Below are 18486 nucleotides of genomic sequence, written 5' to 3' on the forward strand. Positions count from 1 at the left end.
TTTTTTAACCAAATATCTACTTTTTATACTGAGTATTTTTTTGGGATCTAACGCGTTCAATAACACAGTCACATTGCTTAAAAAATTTCTCGAAAGGTTGGTGAGCATTTCAGCAACAAATTGTAAAAATAAAAAAAAATAAAAAATAAAATTTTTGTTGACTTGAATTATTAGCAAGTAATTAAACTAGTGCAGTCTGTTTGCGTGCTCGTAAAGCACATTGTATCTAAATATTTTTGCACTCATTTACGTTTCAAATATGGCGTCATATCAAAATGGCGATTCCTTTTTTTTTTTTGCATTGCGCCGTCTAATGATGAAATGTATGTATCTTTTCAGCACAACGTAAATCTAAACTTCTATCAGCAAAATGACTGGACGCGGTAAGGGAGGTAAAGGATTGGGCAAAGGAGGTGCCAAGCGCCATCGTAAGGTGTTGCGAGATAACATCCAAGGTATTACTAAGCCGGCTATCAGGCGTCTGGCTCGTCGTGGTGGAGTCAAGCGTATTTCTGGATTGATCTACGAGGAGACACGCGGTGTACTCAAGGCAAGTCTTTTAGTCATACTTAAAAATGCACAACCACCCTAATATTCAATACTTTAGGTGTTCTTGGAAAACGTCATTCGTGATGCTGTCACTTACACCGAGCACGCCAAGCGCAAGACCGTAACAGCCATGGACGTGGTCTACGCCTTAAAGCGCCAGGGACGCACTCTGTACGGCTTTGGCGGTTAAATGCAGCAGTAGGAGCCGATGACAAAGAGTTTAATGACGCATCAATTAAAAGGGATTGGAATTAATCAATACACATACTATATATATATATATATATGATATAAATGCAGCAGACATATTTAATCCACTATCAACTTACTCATCATGTAATTGAGAAAATTTAAACATTAGCAGAACTACATATTGTATTGACAAATAAGTAAATATTCCATTATAACATTCTACAGTAGCGGAAACAAAATCAAAAGGCCAATAAATCATTCGAGGATGGCGCAAATACTGATTTATTAACAATTTCAATTGGGGGGCTAAATTGGGAGTTTGATCGTAACGTTCGTGCAGCCGCTTTGCAGTGGATTCGTTCGTTCATTCGTTTGTTTCGTGTTCCTTCTGCTTCTGCTATTAACAAAATTGCATAAATATTGGCGCTTGACATTCGTGTTTTTTTTTTTTTAGATTACTCAATTAACTGCTGAATAGATTAATATTCCAATATATATACATATACACATATACATATATATAAATATATCAATAAATATATATATATATATCTATATATGTACATAATAATCGCAACAGTACGTGCAAAATCAATATCTACAAGCGTTAGAATGGATATCAATGGTAACTGAAAATTTGGTCCTACGCTCTGAATGTTTTCTTTATGGTGTGGCGCTTGGTTTCTTCCTTTATCATTTCGAGCTGTTTGGACTACTACTAATACTTCCAGTTTTTAGGTGTTGTGTGGTGTGAGGGCGCCGGCTTATTGTTCAATGATTTTTCTCAGGCTTTTTTCTCTGCAGCTCCAAATAGACGGTGCGCGGCGAGACAATCTGATCGCCAGCATCCTTATCTTGAATGATCTCCTCTTGATCCTCCTCGTAGTGGGAAGTGCGGCGTACGAATACTTTCATGCCTTGCATGCCGCTGCCACTGTCGTTGCCATTGCCGTCCGACTGGGCACCACGGGTCGTGCTCTCCGTCTTTTCGCCTTCGGAGTCAGAGTCGTTATTTGGCGAGTCCTGCGAAGACTGCTCCATATTGGCCATAAAGGTCTCCACATGCACATAGTCGCTGTTCTTCACCTCGCGTCCGTGCGGCGAGTCCATGGATTGCTTCGATTTGTGACGCTTCTTGGCCGACTTGCCATTAATCTTGCGCTCCAGCTCGGCCATGTACAAGGCCATCTGGCTGTTGCCTATCTCGCCATACTGTTTCTTGATCTTGGCACTATTCTTGTGACTATCGTTGCGCACACAATCCCCAATGTACTCGGGCTCATAGTGTGAGTTGCTGTGCTGCTTCTGCATCATCTCCTGGTGCTCATAGTACTCGATCTCCTCACGGCTCTCGTAGCGCTCGCGCTCCATTTGGTGCTCGTTGACCAGGCAGCTGTCGCCAATGTCCACCTCGAACTGGACATTCGGATTGAGCTTGAACTGCAAGAGGCATGGGAAATTATCAACTGATATTTCAATGGTTTATCTATCAGGTCTTACATCACGTTCGTTGGCGAACTCATGATCCGATTTGGATTCACGTTTCTTGGCTTCCTTGGCATATGCCTCCACATACTTCATCTCGCTGCGCACCTTGCGCACCTGCAGCTGCTGACGCAACTGTGGATTATCGGCCATTGCTTGATAGGCCTGCTGCTGCTCTTCATCGTCCTCGTCCTCCTCATCATCCTCCACGTCCACCTCCAGATCCTCAGGCGACAACTCCAGGTGGTGCTGGAGCTGTTGTTGTTGCTGTTGCTGCTGCTGCTGTTGCTTCCGTAGAGTTGCGTTGGCGCTGCGTGGCGTGGAGTCCGAGCTGGTGACTGCGCTATTGACCAGCGGTCCGGAGGGGGTGACCAGCTGGGGCCCATTTTTATAGCTGCTGAGCAGACGAGGACTGCAGGAATTAAAAATGCATCGACTATGTATTCGATGATTAGTTACGTTTTGTTGAAGGACTGCATGTAGTCGTTCTTCACTAGCACATAGCCCTTGGGCAGAGCTGTGGTCTCGACCACCTTCTCCGGCAACGGCGGTGGTGGAATCAACGGAGCCGCTGCGCCCTGACCCATGGACATCAGCTGATGGTTGAGCTTCTCATTGAGTTTCTCGGCCTTCTTGCGCAGCGTGCGCTCCAAGGACAATTGCTCCTCCAGCGTCTTGATGTGCGCGAGCAGCTGGGAGATGCTGTATTTCTGGGTCTTCGGCAAGCTCTGCAGGCCATTGATGCAGGTCAAATCGTACTTCGGCTCCTTCATCTTCTCCTCGTCCTCCTTGCCGAAATGATCGCGTATCTGGCGCATGAGAAACTTGCTAATGCCAGCATTGTGGCGCACATTGAACTCGGTGATGGCGCTGTTCAGACTGAGGCACTCGAGGATTATGTTCGCACCACAGTCGGTCAGGCCACAGTTCTCCATATCGACGGCTGGATGAATGTGCTCGGATTCAGAGTTGATTGCAAATTTACCCTCAGTCTACTCACTCTTGACCCAGGCATCCTCCTTGAGCACCTCGGCTATTGGCCGCACTCCATTGTCGCCCAAGTCCGGATTGTTGGCCACCGCAATGTAGCGTAGACCCGCAATCGAATCAACATCGACGCTGCGATATCGCAGCGACTTCTCCCAGCCCTCGGAGTACCGCGTTATCTTTTGCATCTGGAAAGACTTGGTTTACCCACCCAGCCCAGTTCAGATCTGAAGCCAATCACATACCTTAATCATATCAGCAACATATTCAGCACCCTTTGAGCTAATATTGCACTCGGAGATGTTGAATATCTCCACGTGATTCAAGTATTTGACGGTACTGCAAACTGCCTCACAGCCCTTGTCGCCAATGTAAGATTTCTGGAAGCTGACCTCCTTGAGACAGTCGTTGGAGGCTAAAGCCTATGGGAATAGGTAAACACGGTATATTAATCTTATTGCGAATTATATAACAGATCCTATAAGCAATATATATATAAGAAAATTTCCGGGTAGATAAAGTCCTGTCTGTTGTATGTATATCTGACACCTTTGAAATGGAAATAAAATTGAAATAAATCCCTATAAAATACTCAAGGTTTATAGGGTAACTTGGAACACAAAGAACTTATACAGAAACTTATTATATACTAAGAACAGATGGTGAAAATCATGGTTGGGCAGTTCCTTACCTTGGCAATGCACTCAATGTAGCCATCCTGCAGAGGCAGACCCTCAAGCTTCAACACGGTGAGATTCTTGTTGAGCTTAACACAATTGGAGATCGCATCCACTAGACTGTTAAAAATAAAGCGCGTATATATGACCGGCTTTTGACGGAAGAGTCGTGCACGGTTTTCAGTGTCAATTGGTAAAACAATATCTATTCAAAATAAATTAATATGTAATATATACACTTATATTATTGGTGCAGTCACCACTCACTGTTTCCATTGGTGCGGCGCATGCGTATTGCCAATGTCTGTAGCACTAGATCATAGTGCAGTGCCTCGATAATCAGTAGCCATTCGCTGACGCCCAGCTTATCACCCAGCAAATCGAGAAATGTGGTTGCATTCGGATTGGAGCGTATGTCTGGCACTGGTGTCAAATTCTTGGCACGGCACAGCTCTAAATAACGGAAATGAAAGGAACGGCTCTTGCTCGATTTCTTTACCAGCGGAGGGACCGTTATCACCACACTGTTTCTCTTTTTAGTCTCGCGTCCACGTGCAAAAAGAGACATGTTCTAGGAAAAAGTAGAAGAGCGCAAGGGCCAAAAATACGTTAATTAATTATTTTAAACAGAAGGTGAAAAATTTATACAATTTTTGTTCATCTTAGTTCCATTAATCAAAGTTGATCTCAAAAACTCATTATTTTATTGTCACGCAAATTTATTAAGAACTTTAACCTTCACAGTTATGTAAACTTAACGCACTTCCGTTTTAAACTTTTTGAATTTCCAACCGCCGTCTCTTCCAGCCATCCACTGAGCTCTCCCGCATTTGCGAATTGTAAACAAACCCACCCCCTCTGCGCACCTTTAATACAAAACACGCAATGCGCTCGCTCACAACGCTGGAATTCACGCTTCGTTAATCACTCGCGTGCCCGCACAGTGCAGCCGAAGCATTCGGCTATTTTCGCTGCCGACGCAGTCGCAGACGCCGACGCCACTTTGCAGTACGGTGACAACGACGTCGACGCGGCGTCGACAGCGATGTTTCAATTCCCATACAGCACACGCCGCCAGACGCAACCGCCTGAGCCTGGCCTGCAGTCAGTCGTAGAGCGACACTTGAGCAAAACGTATCGGCTACCGCTGCGCTGGCTAAAGCTAAATTTCAATAAACGGTAAGCAGTTTCGAAAGTGCAATTTCGAATTGCTCGTGTTTTCGTGATTGTGTGCAGCCAAAAGGCAATAAAAAGTGAAGATCGCTTAGAACCTTTTTGTTTTCAGCACGTTCCCGTGGCGTCATGAAATGCCATTAAAGTGAAGTTTCTTGAACAAGTTCCTCGAGTGACGGCGTCCCATAAAAGTTCCGCTTCGTGAATTGCCCAATTGCGGCGACACGTTCTTTCTGTGCTCTATTTTGTATGCGCGTGTGAGTATGTGCGAGACTTTTGACATCTGCCCAATCGCCACAGACGTCGTGTGCTGTACTTAAGCCCTGGCGGAGGGTTCTGCAAAATGCGTTAGGCTAACAAAGGAAAAGGAAGCAAATGCAAATTCACACCCAAAACTGGATTGTAATGTAATTAGCACAAACGTCGACAGGGTTTCGCATTGCAACGAATGATACTTGATATTCAGCACGAGAACAAAGGGTAAGTTTTGATGGGGCAGTGTATAGCTCCCTAAGTAATTTTGTGCATATGAAGGTATTACTGAATACCGTAAGAGACAGTTATTAATGTAGTCGTAGGTTGTCGTAGATATTCATTTTCTATAATGGCATGAATATGCATATGCAGGATCTACCAATTCGGAAGGAAATGGTTTCATTTTTATACGAACTTTATTTGGTAGTTATGCTTGACAAATTCAGCCTCTTTAAACTTAAATTTATGCAAATCCAGCTCATGCAAAGAACAAATTCAATTGCGAACTCGAATATGACTTCGAATGCGGATATCGTGAAATCCTGGTAAAGCCTGGAAATTGGAATTTGTACTAATATTTCAAGACTTAGAAAAGTCCAATAATTGAACCCAAGGACTTTGCCAGCTCAAGCGAACCCAAGCAAAGATGAAGTTGAAATATGAATTCGAATGCGAATTCGAGTAATTATTTAAACATGCAAAGTCTGACAAAGAGGTAACTAACGGATTAGTATCTTTGAATTCCATTTTGTACTTATATTCGAATAGTTAAACAATCTCTCATCTTTAAGCACCAGTATACAAGCAAGGCTTAGAGAAGGTCGATTATTTAAGCCAAGGACTTGCCAGCTGTAGCACAGCGATATGAATTCGCATGCGAATTCGAGCGATTAGTGGAATATGCAAATGGGGAAGCCTAGAAAAGGAGACGAAGTGTAACTGACGGATTCGTTTCGACACCGGCTTCGTCGATGTTTCAGCCAGCTACGCGTTGGCTGCCGGCATAAGCCACGATTATGCGCATTACCATGAAAGCGGTGCGGATGCGGGGCCCTCCAGCTGAACTCTTGGCTGACTCCGGGGCTATGACTCAAAAATCAAGCTACCGCAACGAAGCTGCAAACAGCTCCCTAGTTCCAATGACGGCGACCCCGCTCCCGCACTCGCACTACGCTTTTGTTTTGTCAGCGACAAAAACAACGACAACAAATATTGTAACAATAGTTTTTTTTTTTGCTGGCGTTGAACTTGACTGTCAGAAGAGAGCCACGTTTCGGAATCGATGTGCATGACAAAAAGGGCTCTAATATGGGGGAGGAAGTGTTTAAATTGGAATAGTCAAGCCATAAGCTCATTTGTTTGCTCACTCGCTCGCTCGTGCGCCGGAAACTGAAGGCAACATGGAGTACGCAGACATGGCGAGAGCTGGAGATGCCAAAGCGGCGACTTCAAGTTTCAGCTCCAACGCCTCGGCATATTTTTAATTAAATGAAGCTGTTTTTGTTTTTGTTTCTGTGTGGAGTGTGTGAACACAGATTATCCCCAAAAGCCTGTCTGCGCTTCATGCCATTGCCATGGAAAGCCGTCTGCGGCTGTTAATTGAGCTTGAAACAACAAACTGGAAGTTAGCCACCAAATTATTGTTTATTGGCATTTCCTTGGCATTCAAATTATGATTGAAATTTTATTGTGGTTACATGGGAAACCGCATAATCGAAAAGATACATTCGTATCTATGGGATACACACATTGCGCCGACTCTCGACTGATTGTCAAAACAGAAATTCACTTTTTCCCAATACACTGATCGATGAAACTGGAGCTGCTGCTGTTGTTATGCGAGAACAGGCCAAGCGTTAACAGCAAACGGCCAAAAGCTCCCAGTGGCATATCCATTTGTCAGCCACGTTTCGGACAGACTCGACCCAAAAAGTTGAGTCGAAGGAAAAGCGGCGTCAACGTCGTCGTCATGCTTTATGAACTAACAACTGCAAGTCGCTGGCATTTCCTCACTTAAGTAAATTTCGGGAAATACTTTTATATAAAATGCGTATATCTGATATTTGGCACTCGCTTGGCTTATAAATTTGCTCTAATTCGCCAAGTTTTTCGAAAATTGGCTGCATGAAAGCAATACCAAGTGTTATATCAAAGCCCCCAATTTGAGGCAATAACTGTTAATGTGTGTAATTAAGTCGAGCTTATTTCCTATAAATTGTTTGTTAAGTTAGCCTACTTACATATACTTTTAACCAATAAGACTGGTAATTTAGTCTGTAGCTCCCATCGAAATCAGTTGGCATTTATTAAGCAAAACTTTATGCTGAAATATTCTAGTTTATTTCGTTTAACGATTTTTCTTTTACTTTGCATATTTTTAAAACTTTCTAAAATGTTTAACAACGTCAACGGCGCATTAAAAAGAATCTCCAAATAGCTTCTACTATATGAATTATTTTAAGTGAAATCTAAGGCAAACATTTTTCAGAACAGTCTCTAAAAAGTTGAAAACGAAATATTGGGGTAGTTTTTATACCAAGCTATATAAGAAAGTATATCAGAAATACATATGTTAGGGATCCATTTATAAGTAAACTAGAAATTTTCTTTTATTGAGGATCAACTTTACAGTTAGATTTGTATTCCTGTGTATCTCTTATATGCGAATAAGTATCGACAAGTTAATTTTGTATTAAAAATAGCTTTGAGCCAAATTTTTTATAGCAGCTTCAAGTGAGTCACTATATAATATCCAAAAAACCAAAATTGTACATGATGTTCATGGGATAACTAGAATATTGACAGCTTCGCATTTTATAGCCCAAATAGCCAACATATTTACCTGTTATTAGCCGCAGTCGTAATCATTGCAGCATGAAATTATAGATGTACATACAACCATATACATGGCATCTATACATGCATACACCTATTATAAATCTGTGGCTGCCACCATCGGCGCCCACCTGCGCTGTTCGAGCCACTGACCAAACAACCCAATTGCCGTACTTTATATAAAAGCGTTGGCCTTAAATGCATACACGCGCACACATACACACACAAATAAATACCTTAAGCAGCATCTAAATACCACTAAGGAAAATTGTTTTTGAAAAACATTAAAAATGGAAAAGAAAATGTTGCATGCGGCGGTTGAAAGCGAAATCAGCTATTATTCCAGACGCAAATGAAATCATTTTTAAATAAAATACTCGCCCCGAGGTGGCATTAACTAGCATTTGAAATTCATAAACGACCTTGTCTACGATTTTTCAACACAAGATATATCTGGCTTTCCAAGAGGCTGATGTAACACGCAATTGCTAATGAGCTGCAAATGTTGCGGCAAGAGCATCATCATTTGTCTGTGTGTATGCGTATGTGTATCTTTTAGATGTCTCTGTATCTCTCTGTCTCTGTAAATGTATCTGTATCTGTATCTGTATCTGTATCTGTATCTGTATCTGTATCTGTATCTGTATCTGTATCTGTATCTGTATCTGTATCTGTATCTGTATCTGTATCTGTATCTGTATCTGTATCTGTATCTGTATCTGTATCTGTATCTGTATCTGTATCTGTATCTGTATCTGTATCTGTATCTGTATCTGTATCTGTATCTGTATCTGTATCTGTATCTGTATCTGTATCTGTATCTGTATCTGTATCTGTATCTGTATCTGTATCTGTATCTGTATCTGTATCTGTATCTGTATCTGTATCTGTATCTGTATCTGTATCTGTATCTGTATCTGTATCTGTATCTGTATCTGTATCTGTATCTGTATCTGTATCTGTATCTGTATCTGTATCTGTATCTGTATCTGTATCTGTATCTGTATCTGTATCTGTATCTGTATCTGTATCTGTATCTGTATCTGTATCTGTATCTGTATCTGTATCTGTATCTGTATCTGTATCTGTATCTGTATCTGTATCTGTATCTGTATCTGTATCTGTATCTGTATCTGTATCTGTATCTGTATCTGTATCTGTATCTGTATCTGTATCTGTATCTGTATCTGTATCTGTATCTGTATCTGTATCTGTATCTGTATCTGTATCTGTATCTGTATCTGTATCTGTATCTGTATCTGTATCTGTATCTGTATCTGTATCTGTATCTGTATCTGTATCTGTATCTGTATCTGTATCTGTATCTGTAGCTGTAGCTGTATCTGTAGCTGTATATGTATCTGTATCTGTATCTCTGTATCTGCATCTCTGTATCTATAACTCTATCTCTGTATCTATATGTATATTTTCATATATCTATCTATATCATATTGCATTTCTTAATTATACCTGTAATTGTATCGGAACCTTACAAATCAATTGACGGGCAAAAAGCTTAAACACAAATAGCTTCACAACAACTTATGAAATGTCATAATTGTGGATTCAATGAACTGGCTCCACAAAGAGGCGTGGCAATTGCTCTGCTTTCAATCAGCAAAAAGCGAGTTCAAAACAACTTAAACAATGGCAACGCCTTGCATTAATAAGCAAGTAAACTAGCTGAAAGCAATGAAACTGAGTATGAGATGCATATGACCGATGAATGCATGCATCACACAGTTGAGATATTCACACGCACTACAATCCGATCAGATACAACTGCAAAAACCACAGAAAAGATATGCCAACGACAACATTTGCATTCGCGTTGACGAAATGTCAAACTGAAATTTAACTAAGGCATAAAAATAAAAATGCTGGACTGACAAACACCCTGGAAATATATGTAATTTACATAATTATATAAAGACAAAACTTTCTTAGCTTTAGCCCAAAGTAGGAAATATATTTAATTAAGAATTGCGTATAGAATTATAGAATTATTATATTAATTTTAGAATTCTAATCAATTGTACGACGTATAATATAGAAAGTCATAGCGACCCACTCAAACTGAAACCATCACATCTTATCACATACATGTATATCTGAATATCTTTATATTCGCTTAATAATTTGCAGTTTTCACTTAGATTAACTAGATATGCAATTAATTGGCTAGCAATATATAGAAGCCATGTATATACATTTAATGATAGCCAAGTAATTTTGCAAAAATGTAACGGTCATTAAACTCAAAAACAAATGAAATTTTCCAAGGCGGAATTCCGGACTAATGCCAAAAGAAAGAAGAAGTCAATGAAAGAAAACAAATTTCGACGCTTAATTAATTTGCCCATAAAACTTTCGCAAGATCTTCTTTTTATTTTTTTGTGCACAGACTTCTCACGCAGCCCACAAAGACCAGAACGTGCTCTACCATCTGGAGAGGGTATGTTTGTGTGTGTGTGTGTGTGTGTGTGTGTGTGTCCAGTAGCATTGAGCAATGTTTTGTACGACTGAGCTTTCTGGGCAATTGTGTTGTGTTGCAACGTGCAACAAGAAGCAAAGCCAGAGGCAGAACCAGAACCAGAAACGGACAACGGCAATCGCAGAAGAAAGCAGCTAGCCGTACTTCCAGAATTCCAGATACACAGCTCCAAAGCTATCGCTCCAGTTGTCGGCATTGTCTTTAGTCGCACTCATTTGTAGATTTCTTATTAGGTTTACGTACTTGAAATTTCTCAAGCGAAACTCTTTTAAGGTCATAAGGCACAGAGCACACATACGCACCCATACACACGTAGAGTACCTTTTTGGTACACAATTTTTAATGACATTTTGGGTTAGATAAATATGGGTTAACACTCGTTTTGTTGTTATTGTAACACTCCGTCTATTTTCTAGGTACCGGTCTAATATGGTCGAGTGCGACCTGTCATGTAGCAGCTGTCGCCAGCAGTTGTCTTCAGGTGCTCACAACATAATAATGTACAAGGCAAAACAGTCCAAAGCCATTGCCAGCCTGGACTATAAAAAGGTGCGCTTAAAAGCCCACAGGTGTAGCCCATGTCAAATCCTATTCGCAATACTCGTAATATTCATTGGTTTGGTGGCTGCGAATCGACCGCCGCGCTTTGCCATCGATGGGCAATCGGAGATAGTGCTGAGACTGAAAGAGAGTCCCGAGACAAGGGTGGGCAGTCACATATACACGCTCAAGGGCTACGATCCGGACAACGACCCGTTGTTCTTTGGCAAACGCAATTCGCATGACAGCGAGATCATACGCATCGAGAACACCGGCGGCAACGAGGCGAAGGTCTTTCTGGCCAAGGAGCTGGATCGTGAAACGCAGGACGAATATGCCATAGTGCTCACCCTGACGGACAGTCACTACAGCGATCACAATTACGTGACGCAAAGCTTTCTGCTGCTGGTCGAGGACATTAATGACAATACGCCCATCTTTCTGCCCTATCCAAATGCCATCGAAATACCCGAGGGCAGCGCCCCGGGCGTGATCAGCACACTGGAGGCCACCGATGCCGACGAGGGTGCCTACGGTCAGGTGGTCTACTATCTGCAAGAGCTGGACGGTGACAATGATGTATTCAGCATTTCCACGCACCAGGGCAAAGGCATATTGAGACTGCAAGGTGAGCTGGACTACGAGAGGAAGAGCTTGTATCAGCTGCGCGTTTTGGCCATTGATCGCGCCAATCAGGGACCAGTCAACACCGGCACGGCAGCCATCTTGGTCAAGGTCAAAGACATTGAGGATCAGCCGCCCGAGTTCGTGGAAGTGCAGGCTGTGGCACGTATCGCAGAGGATGCGCCAGTGGGCACAAAGGTGCTGCGTGTACGTGCCATCGATGGCGATCGCGGCATTAACAATCCCATTGCCTATACGCTGGACGGCAATGATCTGTTCGATATTGATACGCATACGGGCGTGGTCTACACGCTGGCTGTGCTGGATCGTGAGGAGGAGAGCGATCATGTGAATGGGGCTCACATCTTGAGGATCAGTGCAACGGAACTCTCTAAGACAGCCGAAGAGCCCCAAGCGCCAGCAACGGTGCGCACCGAGGTGACCATCATTGTGACCGATGTCAACGATGAGATACCCACCTTCGGTGAGATCATCTATCGCTGTGAGGTCAATGAGAATGCGCAGACCAATACGCCGCTCAACTTTATCGATGGCGAGGTGCAGAACGTCGTCTACGATCACGATGAGGGCAAGAATGGCACGTTTCGTTTATTTCTCGATCCGCCCAACGATCTCTTTGAAATTGTTCCCGAACTGGCGGTCAACGAGGCGAACTTTATGCTACGCGTTAAGAATTCCAAATCTCTGGACTTTGAAGATTTCATTGAAGTGAACTTTACCATATTCGCGCGAGAGATCGACGAACCAACGCGCTGGAGGTGCGTTGTCTAAAGGCAATATATTCGATTCCGAAAATTCATTAATCATATTTCCTTTCCCAGCTCGGCTCACGTACAGATCTTCATACGTGATCAGAATGACAATTTCCCAGAGTTCACCCAGGCGATCTACAATGCTGGCGTGCCCGAGAATAGCGAACAGGGCACAATCATAAGCAAAGTGGAAGCGATTGATATTGATTCCGGCGACTTCGGAACTATGGGCATACGATATACGAATCTCAGAGGCGGCATCGCACACTTGTAAGTCCATTCACAAAGATTTTAAGCTAAATCTAAATTTGGGCCTTAATAAAAAAAACCAACAGATTACATTTGAATCCCATAACGGGTGTAATTACTATAAAAACTCCAGGCAGTGCTGCATTCGATCGGGAGATCATTTCCCGTCACTACTTAACAGTCGAGGCCATCGATAATGTGGGTCAGGGAAATCGAAATACCGCACAGATCATATTAGATATACAGGATGTTAACGACAATGCGCCCATCTTTCTGCATCGGCAGTACGAGGCGAAACTCTTGGAGAACAAAGCCGAGTTTGAGACGCCCCTGCAGGTGGAAGCTCGCGATCTGGATTTGAATGGCACCGAAAACAGTCAGATAACCTACGAGATCGTTGAAGGACTCTATCGCATGAACTTTACTATTGATCCGGAAAGCGGTCTAATACGCCCCCTACATTACTTTGATTATGAAGAATTGGTGGACAGTCATCGGCACGCTGTGCGCCAGACTAATGCGGATATGCGAGAGATCGATCTGCTCGTTCGCGCCCGGGACTCGGGCATACCTATGCTATCCACAGTCGTGCCCGTTCTTATCTATTTGCAGGACGTCAACGACAATCCGCCCATCTTTCAGAAGAGCTTCTATGCGAAGACCGTGCCCGAGGATCTGCCAGGAGGCAGCTCGGTGCTACAGGTACTGGCCATCGATCGCGATGGCTCCTCGCCCAACAATGCGATCGTTTATCGCATACAAACAGGCGCCAGTGACAAGTTTATTATAAACTCGGAGACGGGTGTTATAACTGTGGCTCAAGGTGCCAATCTGGACCCAGATCTGACCGAAAGTAAACGTCTGATCTACACTCTGAATGTGGCAAGTTTCTAAAAACAATCCGATATGAAAGTTTCTTGAAATTAATATAATCTTTGCTGCCTTAGCTTGCATTGGACGGAGGCCTAGGCAACTCTCAGATGATGAATACCGCAACGGTGAATATTAGCATCAAGGATGTAAACAATAAGCCCCCAGTGCTACAGGATTTACCAACACTGAAGATAGTGGAGAACACACCCGTGGGCACCTTAGTCTATCAAGTCAAAGCCACAGATCCCGATCAGAATCCCATACTGCGCTATAAACTCAATGCAGCGCATTCCGAGGCACGCAACGAGGAGGGCGCCCTGGTGAAGATCACTGAATATGATTATCTGGGAGCTTTCGATCTAGATGCTATAGAGGGCTATTTGAAGGTGATTAAATTATTGGATCGTGAGAAAGTGGAACATATCAAGCTGGCCATAACTGTGGAGGATTTGGCAGCTGCCAAGGGCAGACAGATTGTGGAAGGTATGTATTGTCAAAGCATAGTCTAATCAAATCTATTTAACCATTTCAATCCCTAGCTTTCCTCACTATTCAAATCCAGGACGAAAATGACAATAATCCCAGGTTCCGGCAACCATTCTATAGACAAACGATCACCGAGAACAGCATCAACGGCGTCCTGATTGCCAACGTGCTGGCCTATGATGTGGACAAGAATCGCACCGTTAGCTACGCCCTGGAGGGTAATCCCATCTATCGCAGTCTGGTCCACTTGGATGCACAGACTGGCGAGATCGTGGTGGCCAATAAGATCGATCACGAGCAACATCAGTGGCTCAACTTTAGTGTGCGAGCGACTGATGCGGGTCTGCCGCCCAGATCCGCTTTGGTGGATGTCTTCGTAAGCGTCCTGGATGAGAACGACAATAATCCCTATTTCATAGGTGGCAGCAAGAATTACACGATCAGTGAGAGCGCTGCCCCAGGCACTCGGGTGGCTACTGTGCAGGCGGCAGATGCCGATTCGGGCGACTTTGGCAAGATCACATTTCTAATGGATCGCATCAGTTCACAGGGGAAGTTCACCATAGATGCTGACACGGGCGTTTTAAGCGTGGCCGATAAGCTCGATCGGGAGACCAAGGACTCGTACAATCTGGTGATCGAGGCCTGGGACAATTATCAGTTTGGCTTCTTGGCCGGCGAGAGCCGGAATGCGTTCAAGCAAGTGTTGTAAGTAAAATAATAGGCCCTTAAGTTTGCGATCTAATAATATACCATTTCCCCGTCAGCATAAATATACTGGATGAAAACGATAATGAGCCTGAGGTCAGCCTGCCCAGCAGCTGCATTCTGATCACGGAATATCATGAGCTGCACGAAAGCATTGCCAGCATTGTGGGCAGAGATGCAGATGATCCTGCCACACCAAATGGCCGACTGGAGTTCGCCATCAGCAAGGGCAACAGAGACGGTCTGTTCGAGCTTAGGCAACTGGATCCTTGGAACGCTCAGATCTATGCCAGCAAGACACTGCGCAATCAATTTGGCAACTATACGCTAACCATTAAGACCAGGGATTTGGGTGTGCCTGCCAATGTGGTACTGAATACACTGGACATCTGCGTTTCGGACTTCAATGATCACGCGCCGGTGTTCGTGAGGCCCCTACACAACACGACGGTGCGCATACCGGAAAATGCAACAGTGGGCACCATGATTCTGCAGGCGTATGCAAGTGATGCGGACATTGGACAGAATGCGCTAGTGCGCTATCGCCTCAAGCCCGATCCTCTGGGCAGCTACAAGTTGTTCGAAATAAGGCCCAGCACGGGCGAACTGCTGCTTAAGGAGCGCCTAAATCGGAACAAGCAAAAGATGCATGAGGTCAGACTGGATTACTGGCTAACATTAAAAAAAAAAATACTAAACATCTCTCCATTTTAGATTAGAATCGAGGCTTACGATCAGGGACTGCCCACATCCTTGAGCACAGATCTCGATCTCACCATCTACGTGCGGAATGTGAACGACTACGAGCCGCAGTTTATTGTGAACGAGATCTCGGTCAACTTTACGGAACACTCTGATCCGGGCGCGGAGCGTATTAAGTTGCCCGACACCGTAGACAAGGATGAGATGGATCTCGATGATCCGGACGAGTCACCCACCCAGGTGTGCTACTTCATACTGCATGGCAATGAAGCAGGCTACTTCCGCTTGGATCCGGAGACTCATGTGCTGACTGTGGAGCGAGAACTGGACCGAGAGCTGATTGCAAACTTTACGCTGTATGTGAAGGCCACAGAGAACTGCGCCAACGACACGCTGGAGCATAGCCTCCCTGGCCGAGGCATTGAGATCGACAGCAAAGTGAACAGCAGACAGACACAGATGAGCTACGATCGCTTCAAGCACTCGCGCCACTTGCGCGGCCCCAGTCTGGAGTACGAAATGTCCACATCCGCCGAGCCGGAGGCGCTGCTGTCCTACGACAGCTATGTGGATGCAAACAGTGCGGAGAAACTGGACAGCACCGTGGTATGTGTGCGGGTGCGTGTGCTGGACATCAATGACAATCCGCCAAAGTTTCGCTCGAAGATCTTCACAGGCGGCATCACGACCAACGCTGACTTTGGCCAGATTTTCATGCGTGTGGAGGCCTTTGACCCGGACGAGGGCGATAATGCGAAAATCACCTACTACCAGGTGGGCGACATAAGACAGACACTGTCCGAAGGTCTGGAGAACGTGCGCAAGGAACCATTCCTCATCGATCGGAACACTGGCGACGTGCAGCTCAACTTCGATCCACAAAAGGGCATGAAGGGCTACTTTGACTTTATGGTGCTGGCCAACGACACGCTGGGCATGCGAGATGTGGCCCACGTGTTTATCTATCTGCTGCGCGAGGATCAGAAGGTGCGCATTGTCTTCCGACTGCAGCCGGACGAGCTGCGCTCCAGAATCGATACGTTTAGAGAGTAAGTCTGCTATATACGTACATATATCTATTTTCATTACTAACTTCCATTCATTAGCACCCTGGGCAACGTGACGGACTCGATTGTCAACATTGATGAGATTAAGGTGCACGAAAATAAAGACGGATCCGTGGACAAGACGAAAACGGATCTATATATGCATTTAGTCGAGCGCGAAGATAATTCTATATACGAGGTGTCGGAGGTGCTCAAGCTAATCGACACACACATCGAGAGTCTAGACGAACTGTTCAAGGATCTGAACGTGCTGGACACACAGCCTGCCGAGGCCCAACTGCTCATGGCCAGCCCGACGAAGGGCGCCTTGTTCGTGTGGCTTGTGTTCACGAATCTCTTCCTGGCCTCCCTCCTGGTGGTCACATTGGCGCTGTGCGCATCGCAGCGCAAAGGCTACAAGAGGCAGCTGCGCGCCGCCAAAGTCAACATCTTTCGTAAGCTGTGATATCAATACAATCCCAGCCATTGCTAACCTTTCCAAACTGCCACCAGGTGGACACTCCTCCACATCGCTGCAGCATCCCCACGAGCCTGCGACAAGAGTGCCCAATACCAACAAGCACAGCGTGCAGGGCTCCAATCCCATTTGGCTGAAGGGATACGAGAACGAATGGTTCAAGACCGAGGAAACTCTAAGGTGGGCGTCCAATCGAAACAAGTTCTATATAGACTGATCTCACATAAGATTTTAACTAAATTTTCTGTACAGCGTTGGCGGTCAGGACTCGTTGGATGACAATTTTCTGGCCATTGGGACACAGGATCTACGCGAAACCCTCAAGGGTACTGCCAAATTGTTCAACAATACGAATGACCTGAATCGGCATTTCAATCTCTACAATCAAATTGACAAACTAACGAATAATGCTCAAATCTTAGCGCGAAAACTGGAGACTACAGAGTTATAGCCGATACATCGACCGCACTCTAGGCTAAGCCAAACTATTTATTATAATTAAACTTAAAATTAGTTCATAGGCGTATCTTAAGAATGGACCCATGTAAATATATAGATTTTGGTAAAGATGACTTTCTATACTTACTGCATTTAATTTCTTGCTTGAGATATTGCACTGTTTATAAAGAATTCCTTTTCTATAATCCTAGTGTTCCCTCGTATTTCCAGACATATAAAATATAACACAATAGCTGTGCTGGCGCAATATAATAGTCATGGAAAGTTAAGAGCTCGTTAGAATTGCTTAAGAATTGAAAGATCGGATGCTGTTTAAAGAACTTACCACGTCCGTGTTTGTATTCCAATCGGCCGAAGATTATAAATATATAAAATATTTTGATTTGTTACGACTACTTTAACATTCAGACATTTGTAATCATCAAAAACCTTGCCTACTGAGAAACAAAATGATTAAAACCGTCATCAACTATTTACTAGATAAGTGCCCTATTTTTTCCGCAATCATTAACCAACTAGTAATTTTTTTTTTTTTTTCTTCTTTGTTTGGCTTGGTTCGGTTTGGATTGCTTCTTGGCCAAAGCAGACCAAATTCGCTGGGGAATTAGCTGTCCAGTTGGATTATGAGGTTCGTCTTCTTTTCTCTTTTTTTTCGTTTTTTCTTTGAAATAAAAAATTTAAAAAGCAGAAATTTCAAATGCAACTCCAAAATTTAAGTTGGCCGACCGCAAAACGAAGAAAGGTTAACCTTTGATAGATCGCTATAACGCGGTTTTACTGTTTTTTTGAATTGGAACTATGCGTGTGTGTGTTTAGACGAAGGAACTGGATTATTGTCAGAAAATTGTGTTTAATTTATTTTGTATTTTGTATCGCCAGCTTGTCTGACAGTCTGCAAAAG

At 43.8% G+C, this 18486-nt stretch overlaps 3 protein-coding genes across 6 annotated transcripts; 2 read left to right on the forward strand and 1 right to left on the reverse strand.

The window, feature by feature from the left end:
• Window positions 1-6: 6 nt before the first annotated feature.
• Window positions 7-1022, forward strand: LOC6575231 (histone H4). The gene is made up of 3 exons (XM_002001209.4): window positions 7-96; window positions 340-550; window positions 608-1022. The coding sequence occupies exons 2-3, from the start codon at window positions 371-373 to the stop codon at window positions 737-739; spliced, it is 312 nt and encodes a 103-aa protein (XP_002001245.1). The 5' UTR covers window positions 7-96; window positions 340-370; the 3' UTR covers window positions 740-1022.
• On the reverse strand, window positions 1000-18486 carry LOC6575232 (protein Cep78 homolog). Of its 4 annotated transcripts, none has more exons than XM_015167887.3 (9): window positions 17911-18486; window positions 17713-17818; window positions 4158-4461; window positions 3905-4095; window positions 3459-3635; window positions 3227-3401; window positions 2686-3169; window positions 2242-2620; window positions 1000-2181 (listed from the first exon to the last, which is right to left on the reverse strand). In XM_015167887.3, the coding sequence occupies exons 3-9, from the start codon at window positions 4456-4458 to the stop codon at window positions 1513-1515; spliced, it is 2376 nt and encodes a 791-aa protein (XP_015023373.1). In that variant the 5' UTR covers window positions 4459-4461; window positions 17713-17818; window positions 17911-18486; the 3' UTR covers window positions 1000-1512. The 4 variants fall into 4 exon arrangements, with proteins under 4 accessions (XP_015023373.1, XP_032585941.1, XP_015023372.1 ...); XM_032730050.2 differs by having other exon boundaries at window positions 2242-2623; XM_015167886.3 differs by having other exon boundaries at window positions 2242-2638; window positions 17911-18485.
• Window positions 4999-17707, forward strand: LOC6575234 (cadherin-23). Its single transcript, XM_032730047.2, has 11 exons — window positions 4999-5543; window positions 11064-12590; window positions 12654-12854; window positions 12920-13715; window positions 13781-14189; window positions 14246-14900; window positions 14960-15554; window positions 15615-16651; window positions 16709-17103; window positions 17162-17306; window positions 17379-17707. The coding sequence occupies exons 1-11, from the start codon at window positions 5512-5514 to the stop codon at window positions 17575-17577; spliced, it is 5991 nt and encodes a 1996-aa protein (XP_032585938.1). The 5' UTR covers window positions 4999-5511; the 3' UTR covers window positions 17578-17707.

This window comes from Drosophila mojavensis, unplaced genomic scaffold (assembly GCF_018153725.1).
Source record: "Drosophila mojavensis isolate 15081-1352.22 unplaced genomic scaffold, ASM1815372v1 contig_231, whole genome shotgun sequence".
NCBI classification, from domain to species: Eukaryota; Metazoa; Arthropoda; class Insecta; order Diptera; family Drosophilidae; genus Drosophila; species Drosophila mojavensis.